At 41.1% G+C, this 19,141-nt stretch overlaps 1 protein-coding gene across 6 annotated transcripts in view; it reads right to left on the minus strand.

Annotated features, from left to right (window-relative positions):
• The window catches only part of KAT7 (lysine acetyltransferase 7), a 40,475-nt gene that overhangs the window by 9,516 nt on the left and 11,818 nt on the right, over positions 1 to 19,141 (minus strand). For 3 of the 6 annotated variants that reach the window (XM_025363215.1, XM_025363209.1, XM_025363211.1), the window contains 5 exons: positions 14,044 to 14,126; positions 10,300 to 10,389; positions 7,879 to 7,977; positions 3,571 to 3,681; positions 1,474 to 1,665 (listed from right to left, as the gene is read on the minus strand). In XM_025363215.1, coding sequence (XP_025219000.1) covers positions 1,474 to 1,665; positions 3,571 to 3,681; positions 7,879 to 7,977; positions 10,300 to 10,389; positions 14,044 to 14,126 — 575 coding nt within the window. The remainder of the gene's footprint in view (positions 1 to 1,473; positions 1,666 to 3,570; positions 3,682 to 7,878; positions 7,978 to 10,299; positions 10,390 to 14,043; positions 14,127 to 19,141) is intronic. The other 3 variants (XM_025363216.1, XM_025363214.1, XM_025363210.1) reach the window with 1 other exon arrangement.

The following is a 19,141-nucleotide window of genomic DNA, read 5'->3' on the forward strand; positions in this document are numbered from 1 at the left end:
TGCGCATCAATAAAAATACCTGCTTTCACAGAGTAAAACCATTTTACTTTATCTCCATGAACTGCCATCTGTGTCAGTGCCCCTCCTTCTGACCCCATCATTCCCTGTACACTGTATCCCTACCAATCCCCGCCAATCACCTCCCCTCCATGACTCTAGCCCCATGCAGTCAAGTGTGCCAGGGCCTGCAGAACCTGAGTCAAAGCAACAGTTCTGGGCCCTGAACCTGCAGACCACATGCTCCTGAACTGGGAACATAAAAAAGCAGTATCACCAACCAAACTGGGGAGAAGAGTATGACAGAATCACAGGACGACTGGGTCATAGATGCTCAGCATATGGAAATCCTGGGAAATAAAATAGGAAGGGGAAGGAAAAAGAGACACCCCCGAGGCCTTAGAGCCAAACTATACTGTGATTATGAGAACAAGGGCTGGGCACGGTGGCTTATGCCTGTAATCCTAGCACTTTGGGAAGCTGAGGCGGGTGTATCACGAGGTCAGGAGATCAAGACCATCCTGGCCAACATGGTGAAACCCCGTCTCTACTAAAAATACAACACTTAGCCAGGTGTGGTGGTGTGCACCTGTAGTCCCAGCTACTCAGGAGGCTGAGGTAGGAGAATCATTTTAACCCGGGAGGCGGAAGTTGCAGTGAGCCGAGATCGCGCCACTGCACTCCAGCCTGGGCAACACAGCAAGACTCCGTCTCAAAAAACAAACAAACAAACAAACAAAAAAAAAACAAGAAAAAGGCTTCTCTGCCTGAAAGGCTAATCTAATCTCTACTCCTTCCCTTGCTCCATGGCAGAAATATCCCTTAAGACAAAACTTCTTATTTCATAACAGAGGGGGTGGGGGAAATGGCTTTTTTTTGAAGCTGCAAAAAATCTAGTAAACATATTTGTCAACAATAACAGATTCAACTCCTTATACCTGCTTTATTAGGAAAAAGAGAGGAAGGCACCAAAGAACCCATTCTGCTACTTTCATAATCTGTCACAGGCTGATCACTCTTACATATTAGTAAGTGTACCCATTCAACATATATTTCCTGGGCATCAGTTGTCCACACTAGTTGCTAGGGATATGAAGGTGAGCCATGCTGTCCCTGCTCTGCCTAATGAAGTCTGTATTTTCATCTAGTTTGGGACACACAAAACCTGTGGGCAGAGATAATTCATATTCCAAGGAGGAAATGAAGAGGAGTAGGCAGTAAGAACAAAAGACAGGAAGACGTACATGACAGGATGTGGGTAAGGGCCCTCAGCTGCTTTGGGTGGCACCCAGCACAAGACATGCCTCAGGCTCTACACCCCACCTTAAGCTGTGGCCTTCCATTTCCTATGCCTTCATCCCACTGCTGAGGACCACTGAGAAGGTGCCTGAACAGAGGCAATCACTATGGCAAAATCTAGAGATCCTACAGCTTATTGCCATCATGGTCAAGGCAGAGGAACCCAAGACAACTCACCATGTGCCGGCGGAGTATCGTTTGGCTCTTCATATATTTTAAACAGAATTCACACATATAGAGACGTCCCAGCCGTGCATATTCTTCAGGATATGGAGAATGGTACCAGGTATCAAGCTCATAGCGGCCAAAAGCAATTGTTTTAATCATGTTGCTTCCCTCTGTGATTTGGCCTTGCAGCCTTAATTTCTCCTATTGCCAAGAAATCAAAAGTCAAAGGAGGATTAGAATTTATTATATTTGCTTTCAGGAAGGACACAATGGATCCTGTAATCCCAACACTTTGGGAGGCTGAGGCAGGCAGATCTCTTAAGGCCAGGAGTTCGAGACCAGCCTGGCTGAAATGGCAAAACCCCATCTCTACTAAAAATACAACAATTAGCCAGGTGTGGTGGCAAACAACTGTAATCCCAGCTACTTGGGAGGCTGAGGCAGAAGAATCATTTGAACCCAAGAGGCAGAGGCTGCAGTGAACCGAGATCGCACTACCACACTTCCAGCCTGGGAGACAGGGCGAGACTCTGTTTTAAAAAAATAAATATTGTCTTGTTTCTAAAAGTGTATGTGCATGCCACCATGCTAGGCTATAAAAAAAATCAGACAGATTTGGCTTCTACCTATGAGAATTTACATTAAAGGGAGCTACATGAAAAATCAGGCAGGCATACAGAAAACTTACTGCCCATACTGCTCAGAGCATAGGTGTCAAAAGAGGGGTTCTCTGCTACCTCCCACATTCTGGGCCTCACCAGAATGAGACCTTGGAAACTTCATTATTATAAGCCTAGACCAAACTGAATTATAAAGAAAATCATCACAGATACAAACTGCCCACCCTTAGAAAGTATTCTAAAACTAAACAGAAAAGTTGATTTAGAATCTGCCTTACTTATCTGCAGAAACTTTTATAAAGCTATATGAATCTCTGTGACATATATCCACAATGCTCACTTAGAAAAAAAAGTAGGCCTTTTAAAAAATATTTTTGAAATGTGCATGATAATTCTAGAATCTAAACTCTAGAAGGCAGAAAATATTTCTGGGCTGGGTGTAGTGGCATGCCTGTAGTCCCAGCTACTCAGGAGGCTGACGTGGGAGAATCGCTTGAGCACTGGAGGTCGAGACTGCAGTGAGTCATGATGGCACCACTGCACTCCAGTTTGGGCAACAGAGCAAAACTCTGTCTCAGACAAAAAAAAAAAAAGAAAATTCAGCGACTCTGAGTTGGCTACAAAAGTATTATAATTTGTAAGTATAACCAGGTGTAAAGTTGTGAAACGCTAGCTCAGAAATGCTCCATGACAAAACAGGATAGAGAAAACTAGCAGTAGGAACTGCCCATTCCAGCCAAGGGTAGCCAGCAAACCCTGCCTCCGCCCAGTTTTCAACAAGTCTATTATTTGATACAATTTTTTTTTAATACAAGGGGGAAGGGGGTGAAGATGAGATTCACTTTAAAAACTGAGCTTCCCTGAACACATTTAATCTGTTATATCAGAGGTAAACTCAATCACCAGAATTTTCTTCAAGCAAAGTTGTTAAAAATTCTGCCTAGGACAGCAACTCAGTATAAACTAGCTCTAAATAAATATCAGAATGGACAACCAATGTATCAAACTTGACTGTGTCAAAGATTAATTCTAAAACATCTGACAACAGCCTTTTCCATTATTCCCCTTCACTGTTATTTTCATTCTTAGTGCAGAGGAAACCTAGCAAAAGGGGAGTTCCTGTTGGGATTAAGAAAACAACAGAGATGAGTCTCTCCTAGGCTACAGGTTCTCAGAATTGCAAATTGCCCAGCTGAGACAAAGGGGAGCCTATAGTTTTATCCAGCCTCATCAGCTCTAGCCAAACTGGTACTTCCGGGAGCTGAGGTGGAAAGAAGGGAATAAAAAAAGGAAGGGAGGAGGGGTGATTTGTTTAAATCTGAAAGGGAAAGGCTAGTCTCCAAAAAGGGACAGCTGGGAAGAGAGGGAAAGAGATTCAAGAAGCAAGGTACATTTAATTCCCACCAAACTGATTTGCAATCATTTTTCTTGGCAATTCTAAGCACCTTTCACAAGTGGTCTTCAGTTTGGAGGTTTTAATACTCACCAAATCCTCTGAAGCCCGGGCTTGTGCTCTTCGGAAAAGATCCAAGTCATACTCACTTGTCAGGTTTTCTAAGAGAGGTTCCCGTGTGTTCCCATAGGTCTGTCTGTGTTCCTAGGAAAATAACCAGAGCATGACACTCTGATACTCTCTGCTTCTAAGAACTTTTTAATCTATTTCACTTCAATCCATGCAAACCACACAACCATAAGCTATTTATTTAGTGCCTACATACTAGGTGCTAGGCATTGAGCACAAGACATACTACTCATCAGATTAATGCCACAAGACTCCCACTACCCACCCCAGTGAATCTGGAAAGGAAATGCTCCCACACCTCCAGAAGGGAACTTCATTCTATTTCTTCGTGGATCAGAACTCTATGCCTCCATTCCTTCATGTAAAAATGTGCATGACAGTACAAATAAATAAAGTACCACAAACCCAGAGACACTACAAATTCCCAGAATCCTGAGATATGGAAGGAACTTTGGTGGATGCTCCCGGATTTAAAAACAAAACACACAAAAACCAGATTCTCTAAGCCTTAGTGTCTAAGATTTTAGACTCAAAAGAAAATCTGCAGGAAGGGAGGGGCAGGGGCAGCTGGATGAAGTAGTCCTTTGTAACTTCTTTCACTTGAATTGCTCCAGCCACCATTACACTGTCTGCAAAAGGCATGCTACCCTCAAACTCCAGTCCACATGCTCAGGAAAAATAGGCTGGACTCTAAAAAATGCCTTACTAAATATTAAGCAAGAATAAGACAGGGAAAAGCCATAGAAAATTAAAAGCGTGAAAATAATCCAGTCTCAAACTAATTTCCCAATCTTACCATGGCAGTCACTACAAGAATCCTTTCCAGGAAAGAGATTCTACAAAGGAAACTTCCCTTTTAAGCCTTTGATTTTAGCCCTTCCCACTCTGTTCTAGGCTCCACCTCCCATCCACAGAATAGGAGATAATAGTAGTTAAGTGGAGTGGACGGCTTATCCCAGGAAAACATTATAGATTTCACACACATATTAGCATATGAAGACACCACTCATCAGTATCTTTATCCCTATTAAAATTTCTTCTGGTTAATCTGATTCCATCTGCTGTGAATCTTTTTAAATTTGGACCCTTAACATCTAAGATTTGGGTTCTAAGCATTAGTTATTTCTTCTATTTTGAGGAACACTGGGGAAAAAAAAAAAAAAAGCTTGAAAAAAATCCTAGGCAGCATTTTAATCAAGGAGGTTGGGTCCTACTAACCTATCCCAAATTACTGAAAAGCAGAGCAGATGTTTGTTAAGGTTAAAAATTTCAGGAACTTTTACTTCAGACACTCTTTCTACCTGTATGATTTTGGGCAAGTTACCTCTCTCAGTCTCAGTTTTCCTGTATATAAAATACGGGAAATACCACCAATCATACTGGACTGTTAAAAGATCAAAGGAACATCACAACCACAGTGCCTAGCACTAATCACTCAATATACGGTATCATTGTCTTATTACTCTTCTAACCAGTTTGCAGATAGAAACAGTGAGCAAGACTGGGGCAAGCAAACAACCTGGTACCCTACAGCCCACTACTAAAGCCCTCACTCTACAAACCAACAGTCTGGTGTAAAGGTCTAACTACAAATTCACCCCACAACCCATCTCACATTGGCCTATGTCCACTTATTCGTCAAATTATCATTTAAGACAGTGATGACTGTCAAAAAAGTAAATATAGGCCAGGTGCTCACCTGTAATCCTAGCACCTTGGGAGGCCAAGATGGGCAAATCACTTGAGGTCAGGAGTTTGAGACCAGCCTGGGCAACATGGCAAAACCCTGTCTCTACTAAAATTACAAAAAGCAGCTGGGTGTGGTGGCCCACGCCTATTACTCCAGCTACTTGGGAGGCTGAAGCAGGCGAATTGCTTGAACTCAGAAGCCGGGAGGCAGAGGTTGTAGTGAGCTGCGACTGCACCACTGCTGCACTCCAGCCTGGGTGACAGAGTGAGACTCTGTCTCAAAAAAAAAAAAAAGTAAATACAGTCATCTCTTGATATCCCTAGGGGAAGAGTTCCAGGAACGCCCCCCAACCTTCCTGCATATAACAAAATCCATGGATGCTCAAGTCTCATATGTAAATGATATCATATTTGCATATAACCAGGGCACATCCAGCAGTATACTTGAATTAATCTCTAGATTACTTACGTGATGTCAACGCCATGTAATAGCTGTTATACTGTACTATTTCAGAAATAATGACAAGAAAAAGTCTGTACATGTTCAGTACAAACGCACATTTTTTTCCCCAAATATTTCTGATCTATGGTTGGCTGAATCCACAGGAACAAAATCCATGGATACAAAGGGTCATCTATACATAGTCTGGCATATTTTTGTCTTAGTGAAGCCATGCCCTGAGTAAGTATTCACATGCCCTACGTTTAAGAATCTATTCTAATGGCTAAATAAGAAAACATTCCAATTCTATGAAAAAAACTAAAATGTCAGGAAAAAACTAAAAGAACAGCCATAAAAAAGAATGAAATCATGTCCTTTGCAGCAACATGGATGCAGCTGGAGGCCATTATCTTAAGCAAATTAACACAAAAACAGAAAACCAAACACAGCATGTTCTCACTTATAAGTGGGAGCTAACCACTGGGTACAGAGGGACACAAAGAAGGGAACAATAAACACCAAGGATTCCAAAAGTGGGGAGGCAGGCAAAGGTCAAAAAACTACCTATCAGGGGCTATGTTCACTACTTGGGTGACAGGATAAGATGAATAGAAGCCTAAATCTTAGCATCACACAACACATGTATGTAACAAACCTGTACATGTACCCCCTTATCTAAAATTTAAAATAAATAAATACTTAAAAAAAAAAAAAAAAAAAAAAAAAAAAGGCTGGGCGCAGTGGCTCACGCCTGTAATCCCAGCACTTTGGGAGGCCGAGGTGGGTGGATCACGAGGTCAGGAGTTCAAGACCAGTCTGGCCAACATGGTGAAACCCCATGTCTACTAAAAATACAAAACTTAGCCAGGAGTGGTGGTGGGTGCCTGTAGTCCCAGCTACTCGGGAGGATGAGGCAGAGAATTGCTTGAACCCGGGAGGCAGAGGCTGCAGTAAGCCAAGACTGCACCACTGCACTCCAGCCTGGGTGACAGAGCAAGACTCTATCTCAAAAAAAAAAGAAAAAAAAGAAAAAGAAAAATGTTAAGCAGTGGTTTGTATCTTGAAGGACAATTTTTTTTTATTGGAATGTTTCTTCTCTATATTTTTGGTATTTTCAGTAGTAAGCATGTATTAATACATGTATAATAAAATATTTTCCTAAAAAAAGATGTTTAAGGCCACGCATGGTGGCTCACACCTGTAATCCCAACACTCTGGGAGGCTGAGGCAGGCAGATTACCTGAGGTCAGGAGTTCGAAACCAGTCTGGTCAACAAGGTGAAACCCTGTCTCTACTAAAGATACAAAAATTAGCCAGGCGTGGTGGCACATGCCTGTAATCCCAGCTACTCGGGAGGCTGAGGCAGGAGAATTGTTTGAGCACAGGAGGCAGAGGTGGCAGTGAGCTGAGATCATGCCACTGCACTCCAGCCTGGCTGACAAAGAGTGAGACTCAGTCTCAAAAAAAAAAAAAAAAAAGATGTTTAAGTGAAAAGACAGAATTCAAAGTGCTACATACAGTAAGAAGGCAATTACATAAATAAGGGATTGTTAAAAAGCTAGGATATATCCAAAAACACTAACTGTGGCTATTTTTAGGTGGTAGGATTTGTTTTCTTCCATATACTTTGCTTAATCACTCTAAATTATCTTACAAATGTAAGATAATTACTTCTAAAATTAGAAAAAAATGTTAAAATACTACAAGAATATCTATTATAGAATATTCACCCGATTAATACCTTTTAATCATGGAGGAAATCTATTTTTCCATTAAAATAAGCAGCCTACTATTAAGGTTGACTACTTTTCTTCATACATAAGTTTCCAGTGCCATGGCATGTGTTCTAGTGGGTAAATTTAACCCTTTAAGATGAAAGTAAAATTTATGAACAACCAGAGGTTCAAATTTTTTTAAATCTAAATTCTAATGGTATTTCATTTTCCCAAGACCTCCTGTTTCCACTCTCAACAACTCAGTTTTAGGGGATGAAATAAACTCTAAGTGCCATGAAAAGTCACTTAGTATTCACATGTAGAGCATACTAAATGGCAAATCTGAAAGGCACAAGCTCAGAAAGCAAAAGGAATCAAATGTGATAGCAGGAGTTCATGCTCATTAAATATTTAACTTTTCCTCACCATATATTTCTCTTTCTGTTCTTTGCTCAGTCCAGAATTTCTTTTCTTCCTGAGTTCAGCCACTTTTTCCTTGTATCGAAGCTGCCTCTCCGTTGGTGCCTAAAAGGAAAAAGGAGAAAACAGAGAAAACTGCTTATAAAAGCTAAGCTTCAAAATGAAAGTGCCAAGGTCCAGCACGGTGGCTCACGCCTGTAATCTCAACACTTTGGGAGGCCAAGGCGGGCCAACCAGGTGGCTCACGCCTGTAATCTCAACACTTTGGGAGGCCAAGGCGGGCCAACCACCTGAGATCAGGAGTTCAAGACCAGCCTGGCCAACATGGTGAATCCTCGTCTCTACTAAAAATACAAAAATTAGCCAGGCGTGGTGGTGTGCTCCTGTAATCCCAGCTACTCGGGAGGCTGAGGGCGGGAGAATCACCTGAACCTGGGAGGCAGAGGTTGCAGTGAGCCAATCACGCCACTGCATTCCTGCCTGGGAGACAGAGCGAGACTCTTCAAAAACAACAAAAAAAAGAAGGTACCAAAACATTTTTTAAAATGTAAAGAGAAAAAAACCCCAGAAATGTTCTAGCCACACTGCAAATCATATGGCAATTTTATTTTATTCATTTGTATTATTTTTGAGGCAGGGTCTTGCTCTGTCGCCTAGGCTGAAATGCAGCAGCACAATCATGGCTCACTGCAACCTCTACCTCCTGAGCTCAAGCCATCCTCCTGTCTCAGCCTTCCAAGTAACTGGGACTACAGGTGTATACCACCATGCCCGCTAATTTTTTCATGAATATGGCAATTTAAAAATTCCAAATCAGGTTATCATCACCCCACCACCTTTACTGTCAGTTAAATACAGGTTCAGGAATACAAACTTATTTTACTATTAACATAAACTAAGGATGGACGTCTCCACCAAAGCAACAAGAACTGTTTTCCAATTAATGCTTATTGATCTGATCAACAGTGATACAAAAATTCATTTATATATATTCATTTAAATAGAAAAACTGAGTAAGAATAAAACTCAAGGCTGGGCACGGTGGCTCACACCTATAAACCCAGCACTTTGGGAGGCCAAGGTGGGTGGATTACTGGAGGTGAGGAGTTTAAGACCAGCCTGGCCAACATGGTGAAACCCCGTCTCTACTAAAAATACAAAATTAGCTGGGCGTGGTGGCGTGCCCCTGTAATCCTGGCTACTTGGGAGACTGAGGCAAGAGAATCTCTCGAACCCGGGAGACGGAGGTTGCAGTGAGCTGAGATTGCGCCATTGCACTCCAGCCTGGACAAAAAGAGTGAAAACTCTGTTTAAAAAATAAATTAATTAATAAAATAAAATAAAATAACACCCAAGATAGACAATGAAGAAAAGTGTAGTTACCACTTTGGAGTGCTTTTTACCTGCCAAGCACTGAGTAGAGGTGCTTTACATACATAATTTAGCTGACTCCCCTGCCAGGAAGGCATTATTCACCTCTTCTTATTAACAAAGAAATAGGTTAGCTGACCTGCCCAGGACAACATAGCTAGAGTTAATCAGTATTCAAATTCACATCTGTTTGGCTCCAAAGCCAAACTTCTTCCTTATCACCATACATCTCTGCTATCCACCTAATCTAACTGCAAAAACAGACACCTAAATGATGAACAAAATACAGTATGTCACAAAGACACAAAGGCATATTTTGAGAGCGCTACAATGGTAATACATGAGGAAGAAATTCATTAACGGTGGGAGAGAATTTGGGAAAAATTCCTGCAACAGCTGAGAACTGCACAGGCCTTGAAGGAAAATACAATCTCTTCTCGGTACAGGTATAGTGTTCCAGGCAGGAAAACAGCAAGAGTGAAGACCAAAGGCATTTAGGGAAGAACAAGGAATTAAGTGCAACCAATGTGGCAGGAATGTTCAGAGAGGCAGGAGGAGGATTAGGACCAAGCCAGGATGCTCCCTACAAACCAAGGGAAGAGACAAGTACAAGAAAAATAACACAGTCAGCGAGTGTCAAATGCTGGGGAAAAGTCACTGGTGGCCTTGGAAAGGTGCTAGCAGAGTGGAGAGGTTTGAAAGCAAGCTACAATAGTCTTAAAGGATGCCAAGTGAGGAAATGAAGCAGCAAGTGTAATCTTTCGAATAATCAGAATTTTCTTCTTCTTCTACTACTACTACTACTAGTACTACTACTACTACTACTACTACTACTACTAGTACTACTACTATTACTACAGATAGCATGATTCCTTCATGAGGTAGAAGTGTTTGTTTTATGAAAATTTACTGTTTGAAAAAGAAACGTGATTCTAAGTACATCTGGAAAACATATCACAGGAAATGAGGCATAGACATGCCTGAAGACAATTATAGAGGAGATCCAAGAAATGGACCTCAAACTATGAGTGGCCAGCGCTTTAACAAGGCCCATACCTGGTGCCTGGTTGCATGCCTGTTGTTGTCATCTTGCCTGTGAGACAGCATCCTTTCTTCTATCTGCTTATCCCGGCTCTGTGCTCTCACCTGCAACCATCAACAACGTCAATAAATCCACCTGCTTCTAAAACTACGTTTACTTAAAGCATAAGAATACAATGATAATGCCTTGGATTTATGTTGTACTTTACTTTCAAAGCGTCTTCACACTTATTATCACAATCTCTACAAGAAAGAGATAAGGCAAGCTTCACATTCTGCCTTCTCAGCCAGTAACAGAATCAGAGAAGTTGAAATGATAACAGCTAAATGATGGGATCACTAAGATTTTAATCATGTCTGATGACTCTGAGCCTGGACTCTTCCCAAAGTACAACAAATAAAAAAAAAGCATGAGGAAGTGCAAGAATAGAGTATGGAAGTACAAAGGAAACATTAGAAAACCTGGGTTTGGGCTGGGCGTGGTGCCTCACGCCTGTAATCCCAGCACTTTGGGAGGCTGAGGCGGCAGATGAGCTAAGGTCAGGAGTTCGAGACCAGCCTGGCCAACATGGTGAAACCCTGTCTCTACTAAAAATACAAAAAATTAGCAGGGTATGGTGGCAGGCGCCTGTGATCTCAGCTACTTGGGAAGCTGAGGCAGGAGAATCACTTGAACCTGGGAGGCGGAGGTTGCAGTGAGCCAAGATTGCACCACTGCACTCCAGCCTGGACAACAAAGCGAGACTCCGTCTCAAAAAAAAAAAAAAAAAAGAAAACCTGGGTTTGGCCACACGCAGAGCCTCACATCTGTAATCCCAGCACTTTGGGAAGCCAAGATGGGCAGATCACTTGAGGCCAGGAGTTCAAGACCAGCCTGGGCAACATGGTGAAACCCCGTCTCTACTAAAAATACAAAAATTAGCCAGGCGTGGTGGCGCACACCTGTAATCCCAGCTACTTAAGAAGCTGAGGCATGAGAATTGCTTGAATCCAGGAGACTGAGGTTGCAGTGAGCCGAGATTGCACCAATGCACTCCAGCCTGGGTGACAGAGCGAGACTCTGTCTCGAAAAAAAAAAAAGAAAACCTGGGTTCAAGTCTCCAGGGAAACTTAACTCTGTAGTTACATGACCTCAGACAAATGACATCAGCTCTCAATAGTTTCTGTTTCATAATCTGGGAATTGGGAACTCATATCCAACTGCTTATTCCACTTCACCACTAAAACTCAGAATGGTCAAAACAGAACGCCGGGCATTTCTCCACAAATCTGCTCTACCCCAAATCTTCCCAGTATTAATAAACGGTAATACTGTCTAAATAGCTGATCCGGTCAACAACTTGAATGTTATCCTAGATTCTTCTCTTTTCTCACACCTCACATCAAATCAATCAGCAAGCCTAACAGGTTGCTCCCCTCTAAAATGTATCCTGAATCCAACCTAGTCTTAGAATTGCTGCCGATACAAAGCTAGTCCAGTCCACCAATTACTGCCTGAACTTCCACGCAGTCTCCCAAGCACCTTATACCCTGCATCAACTCTTGCCCCCACACTCCATTCTCCACGTTAGCAAGCCTTCAGTTTTAAAAAGTGTGCCTGAAATCCTATCATGCCTTTGTTAAAGCCCCCCAAATGTTTCTCATTCTATTAGAACAAAAGTATACTCCTGTGCCGAAGTCCACAAGGTCCTTTATGATCTGGATCCAGCCATACACAACCTACTTTCATTCAGCCTCTCAAACCCATCAGTTTAGCCATGCCTCATGGCCTCTGCACTTGCTGTTCCTTCTACTTAGGTATCTTTTCTCCTAGATCTTTACACAACTGCTTCTTTGCCATCATCCATGTCCCAAATCAAATGCCAACTCCTCAGGAAGGTCTTCCTGGACCATCCTGGGAAAAGCAGGGCTATCCCTACCCTCACCCCCAAAACAGACTCTATCATTCGTCTTTTTTCCTCACAATATTTATCATTGCACAAAATTATTTACTTATTAATTTGAAGGTTTATGTTGCCTCCTCCTATGAGAACATGAGCTCCTTAAATGCAGTCTTTTATTCACTGAATCTTCAGATACCTGTATTTGGTACATGCAGCTACAGAAATATATGACTGAATACAAATGTAACATCACTGATCGCAAGGGTGTCCTGGGAAACTCAAGAGCAATCACGTATATGAAGGTTCTTCAAAAACACTAGAGCTGTTAATAAATGTGGGGAATTTGTCTAATCTTTCCACTTATAGTTCTAAATGTAATAAAAATATATCATCTCAGAAATTCTCCTGATCCTCCATGCACACGTTCCAGTAGTAAAGATGGATTATGCTGAGCCTAATGCCTCTTGCAAAGAAGAGGAAACAAAGATAAATTCAGGATAGAAATGTTTTCCTTTTATCAGAATTTTCTTCTCCAAACTCAAATTTTTCTTTTTCTAAAATAAACTGCTTAACTTAACACAGTCATATTGTTATAAACTAACAATTTCAAAAGCAAAAGACATGTCAGAAGATTTTTATGTAAAACCATCCATAGTATCAGATCATTACATTTAGAGACAAGTGGTAGAGAACAACTCTCAACAAGCAGGGATCGCAGTTATTTTCTGAGAAAGAAGTACCTAAAGACTTGCCTGCTTCTGACACAGATGGGGGCACAGCTTTTTCTGTTTTGATTTAGTCCCAGGCTAATGGGAAGACAATGGGAAGATCTACAACTTACTTTGTGTTACACAGAGCAGAAGGAACTGCCGCTTATAAAAAGATTTGGAATGAAGAAAAATAAGAGTAGGGTCATTGACCTTAAAATCCATATAAACACGGAAAGTACACTACTTTGCTGAAAGACTAACCACATAAAAGAAACTTTCACCCCTGCAGTCTACCTGTAAATAAGAGAACAAATTCCTGAATCAAGGAAAATCAATGTTAGCTAGGGAATCTAATTTTCCTCACAATGAAATTGGCTCAGACAGGAATAAACCTGTGACCCTGGCATCATTAGCAAAGTAACAACAAAAACAACAATAATACTTTGGTCTAACCAGCTTAGATAACCTATCCAATACTACTCAAGCAACCCATTTAATTAATAACATTTTCCACTCTTGCTTCCCCATAATTAGATCTTTGGTTACATCCTTGGGAACAGCAACCCACACAGGAACATACAAATAGGATCTGAGCTTCTACTCCTAAATACGTTATCTCAAAATCCCAAAGGTTATTTAGGAGCTATGTTTCAAGAATTTAAAAGAAGAATTAGCCAAGAGTAGGTGTGACTGAGAGTAACAAAAAGTATTTCACAGAAACGGACAGAAAAAGGAACAAGAATTATGAAAAGATTTTAAAAGCAAAATGACTTCATAGATTTATAAGAAGAGAACTGAATGCATAAATATTAAGATCACATATTTTATGCAAATAAAATATGCAAATTATTCCTTAGTGGACTAAGTCCCTAGCAGTCTTCGAAGCCAATTTTCAATAGAAAATATCAATGCACTAGCGGCTGATGTTCCAAATGTTTCATAATCTCCTTGTTAATTTCTTTCAAATCACTCATATTACAATTCTTTTGTCTGTTTAACTAGTTTTTTCTAAAAAAGCACATTGGTTTTTATGTTTCCTCCATTACAACGTAAGAACAAGGACCCTGCCCATCTTATTGGCCACTGTATCCCCAGTGTTTAGTAAAGTGTCTGGCAAACGGTAAGCACTCAAAAAGCATATGTTGAATAAACGAGAACACAATTACCTTGCATTCGTCAGCTGAGAGGTTATGATAGAGTGGGCATCCTGAGATGGAGAAATGTCTCTCATGTTTTCCTGTAAGGTGTCCTGTTAAAGGAGGGAAAACTCAATCTCAAGAAAGAAGACAAGCTTAGAAAGTAGTATGTTTCTCTACGACAAACCTGTTTTTTCGCTACATCATTTTTATCAAATATATGTCTGATCAGACTGAATCCACCAAAGGTAAGGCTGGTAGGGCTATAACTTGCACTCATTCTTTTCTTCCACAGGATGGATCTGGCTATCTTTGAACATGCTTATGTATGATCAATATAAACCATAGTTCTTTCTGCTCTTAGACTTCTCAAATCTCAAAATGTCATGAAGTCAACATTTGTGATAAAGCACAAAACAATGAAGAGGAACACTTGCTTTTGGTGGAATGTAACTCTCCTACGCTAAATTAATCAGGTCATATGTATAATAAGTGTACTTTTCTTTCTACTGTGCAATGCTATCCAACCTGAATTTAGCCCCTTTCAATACTCAAAATAAATTTATGAAAAATGGAGAAAGAAATGGCCTTTTCTATCATATAAGTAAACATATTTACATAACTTTAAACCAGATTAAATACTTATTTTTTGGACGGAGAACAGAGTTTTGCTTAAAGATTTAGGATTCTTCTATAATCATATTTTTTTACTTTTTAAAAAATTTTTATGTCACCTAGGCTGGAATGCAGTGGTGCAACCATGGCTCAAAGCAACCTTGAACTCCTAGGCTCAAGTGATCCTCCCACTTCAGCCTCCCAAGTAGCCAGGACTACAGGCTCACATCACGCTGGGCCTATTTTAAAATTTTTTGTAGAAACGGGTCTCACTGTGTTGCCCAGGCTGGTCCTGAACTCCTGGACTCAAACAATCTTCCCGCCTCTACCTCCCAAAGTGCTAGGATTACAGGCATGAGCCACCACGCTCGAAACAGGCAGTAACACAAGGCCTTCTGAAGACGGAAAAACATAAGGAATAACAATACATGAAAGCTTGTTTTATTTAAATGGGTTTCTCTTCATTCATCTATTTTTCATGTGGTTTTTTTGAAAACACACAGGGAATTGAACATTATTTCCTTTTTATTTATTTCTCTTCAACCAAAAGGTTTATAAAACACCTAAGACTGAAAGGGCTCAGAGGACAATTCTAATGGGATAAAAAGTTAGCTAAGCTGAATAGCGAGTCTACAAAAATCTTCATCTTTCATTACAAATATATATATATTTAATTTGGGGTAAAGAAGACAGTGGGAGTTTAAAGCTTACACAACATAATTTATAGAATAAACTTTAAAAGGAAAAAACAGTCCAAGTACTGGAGATTGGGTGATTTTAGAACATTCAGGCCACCGTTTCTCTGGGACTGTATTATTAAAAATGCAATTTTAGGGCCAGGCACGGTGGCTCATGCCTGTAATCCCAACACTCTGGGAGGCCGAGGCAGGTAGATCACCTGAGGTCAGCCTGGCCAACATGGTGAAACTTCGTCTCTACTTAAAAATATATAAAAATTAGACCGGCATGGTGATGCATGCCTGTAACCCCAGCTACTTGGGAGGCTGAGGCAGGAGAATCACTTGAACCCAGGAGGCAGAGGCTGAGTGAGCCAAGATTGCGCCGTTGCACTCCAGCCTAGGCAACAGAGCAAGACTCCGTCTCAAAAAAGAAAAAAAAAATGCAATTTTAGAGATCCGCAAAATTATCTCGGACAGAAAAACCATCCTCACTGATCAAATACCATATATACAATATAGTGTCAGCTGGGCACAGTGGCTCACACCTATAATCCCAGCATTTTGGGAGGCCAACGCAGCAGGACTACGTGAATCCAAAAGCTCAAAGCCAGCCTGGGCAACATAGTGAGACTCCACCTCTACAAAAATAAAAATAATTAGCCAGGCATGGTGGTCCATGCCTGTAGTCCTGGCTGCTCAGAAGGCTGAGGTGGCAGGATGACTTAAGCCCAGGAATTCAAGGCTGCAGTGAGCCATGGTCACGCCACCACTCTCCAGCCTAGGTGATAGAGAGACCGTCTCAAAAAATATATATATGTATATAAAGGAGTGTCATTACAATTGCAAGACTTGCTTTTCAGATACTATGTATCCATACTTCTTTTATTTTTTTTTTTGAGATGGAGTTTCAGTCTTGTTGCCCAGGCTGGAGTGCAATCGGACATTCTCGGCTCACTGCAACTTCCACCTCTCAGGTTCAAGCGATTTTCCTGCCTCAGCCTCCTGAGTAGCTGCGATTACAGGCGCCGCCACCACGCCCGGCTAATTTTGTATTTTTAATAGAGACGGGGTTTCACCATGTTGACCAGACTGGTCTCGAATTCCCGACCTCAGGTGATCCACCCATCTTGGCCTCCCAAAGTGCTGGGATTACAGGCGTGAGCCACCGTGCCTGGGCATATCCACACTTCTTAGTAACTTATTCAGGTCATGTTTTCTTTTACATGTTAATGAAAACCAATCTACCATGTACGTTAAAAAAGGAACAGCTTATCTATTGACCTAAAAATTCCACTGCTATGAATTTATCCTACAGATTTGCTAGAAAGACACCAAAATATGTACATACAAGGCTACCCATTACAGTATTGTTCAAAAAAGCTAAAAATGAGAAACAATCTAAATGTCAATGAGACAATTTAAATATTTATGAACTATCAACACAATGAAATTCTCCGCATCTTTTAAAAAGACAGACCTCTAAATACTAATAACGTAAAATATCCAAGATGTACAACCAGCGAATGTATCCTATTTTCCCTTTTATGAATAATCACAAAAAGGAAATACATGTACATATATGTGTGCTTATATATGTAGAAAAACTTCTTGGAAGCATTCATAGAAAACTGCAAACAGAAGTTTTGTATCTGTGGCACGGTTCTGGGGGTATGAGTGAAGGGAAATTTTTACTTAATGCACTTCAAACTTTCTTATAGAGCTTTAATTTTTCACAAGTACATAAAATTCTTAAGGAATAGACTAGGGTCAAGAATATTTTGGGGCCTGGTGCAGTGGCTCACACCTGTAATCCCAACACTTTGGGAGGCTGAAGTGGGAGGATCACTTGAGCCCAGGAGTTCAGGACCAGCCTGGGCAACATGGTGAAACCCTGTCTCTAAAAAAAATACAAAAATAAGTTGGGCATGGTGGCATGTGCCTGTAGTCCCAGTTACTTGGGAGACAATTCAATGAAGCCTGGGAGGCGGAGGCTGAGCTGAGATCGCACCACTGCACTCCAGCCTAGGTGACAGAGTAAGACTCTGCCTCAAAAAAAGGGATACTTTGGAAGCTCAGGTTCATATTTTTCAAAGTTCCAATACATGAAAACCAAAATCAAAGTAAACTTTTTCACTTGAGACCAGCCTAGTCAACACGGCAAAACCCCGTCTCTACTAAAAAATACAAAAAATTAGCCAGGCATGGTGGCACATGCCTGTAAACCCCAGCTACTCAGGCAGCTGAGGCACGAGAATCGCTTGAGCCCAGGAGGCGGAGGTTGCAGTGAGTGATCACGCCACTGCACTCCAGCCTGGGTTATAGAAAGAGACTCTGTCTCCAAAATAAACAAACAAATAAATAAATACAAATAAACTTTCCTCTAATGCAACATCTTTTTTATTTACCCTATGGTCTACCCCATTAAGAGGTTAACTCCTGGGCATAAATAACACAATCAGGCCCCATTCTCGCCTACCTCCTCCTCTCCATTCTGGTCACTCTGCCCCAAGTATATTGGCCTCTAAGTGTTCCTCAAACTGGTTAATTATTCTCTTGCCCAGAGCACTTGCTGTTCTCCCTACCCAAAATGCTTATTGTAAAACATTCAAACAGCAAGTCTCTGCTTAAATGTGACCATATCAGAGTAGCTTTTCCTAACCAACTACATATATACATGTCACATATACATATGTATGCATACATGTATGTATGCACACAATATCCTACCCTCAGTACTCCCAGATTTATTTTCCTTCACAGTATTTACCTCCAGTTGATACATTATACATCTATCTATTTGCCTTCCTCAGCTAGACTATAAGCTCCATGAGAGCAGAGACTTTGACTTGTTCATAGCTACATCCTCATAACTTAAAACAGTGTCTGGCACATGACCAATATTCAGTAAATATTTACTGCATGAATGACCAAATATAGTACATAAAAGTAACAATTTAGCAACGAATGGTTAGTAACAAGCAGAAGCAAAAGAAAATTCCTTTTCTTGCTGCATGGCAAGTAGATCCCCTTCAACTCTTAAAGCACATTAGCCATCATCTCTTATACTAGTATAATATGTTGTCTTTCTTAGTTTTTCATTATTTATTCCAAGGAAATCAATGCAGGCCTGAAACAATTATCCTCTTTGAGTGACAACTGGTATGGAGTTCAAGAGAACTTTGCTGTATTTATTCATTTTGATGGTTTGAAATTATCTGAGAAACTGCTATAAGACCAGGAAATGATCCAAATTAATTAAACACTACAGAAAACCACTGGGCATGGTGGCTCACGCTTGTAGACCCAGCTACTCAGCATGAGTGGGGAGGATTGCTTGAGCCCAGGAGTTGGAAGACCAACCTGAACAACACAGAAAAAACCTCATCCCTAAAAAATAAGACCAAAAAAAAAAAAGCCAAGACACATGTCTGTAGTCCCAGCTACTTGGGAGGCTGAGATGGGAAGATTACTTAAGCCTAGGAGTTGAGGCTGCAGTGAGCTATGGTTATGCCACTGCGCTCCTGCCTGGGGAACGAAGTGAAACCCCTGTCTCTCTATAAAAATGAACAAAAGGCCGGGTGTGGCGGCTCATGCTGTAATCCCAGCACTTTGGGAGGCAGAGGCATGCAGATCATGAGGTCAGGAGTTTGAGACCAGCCTGACCAACATGGCAAAACTCCGTCTCTACTAAAAATACAAAAATTAGGCCTGGTGGTGGGCGCCTGTAATCCCAACTACTTGGGAGGCTAAGGCAGAAGAATCGCTTGAACCCGGGACGTGGAGGTTGCAGTGAGCCAAGATGGCGCTACTGCACTCCAGCCTGGGCGACAGAG

The sequence above is a fragment of the Theropithecus gelada genome, chromosome 16 (assembly GCF_003255815.1).
Source record: "Theropithecus gelada isolate Dixy chromosome 16, Tgel_1.0, whole genome shotgun sequence".
NCBI classification, from domain to species: Eukaryota; Metazoa; Chordata; class Mammalia; order Primates; family Cercopithecidae; genus Theropithecus; species Theropithecus gelada.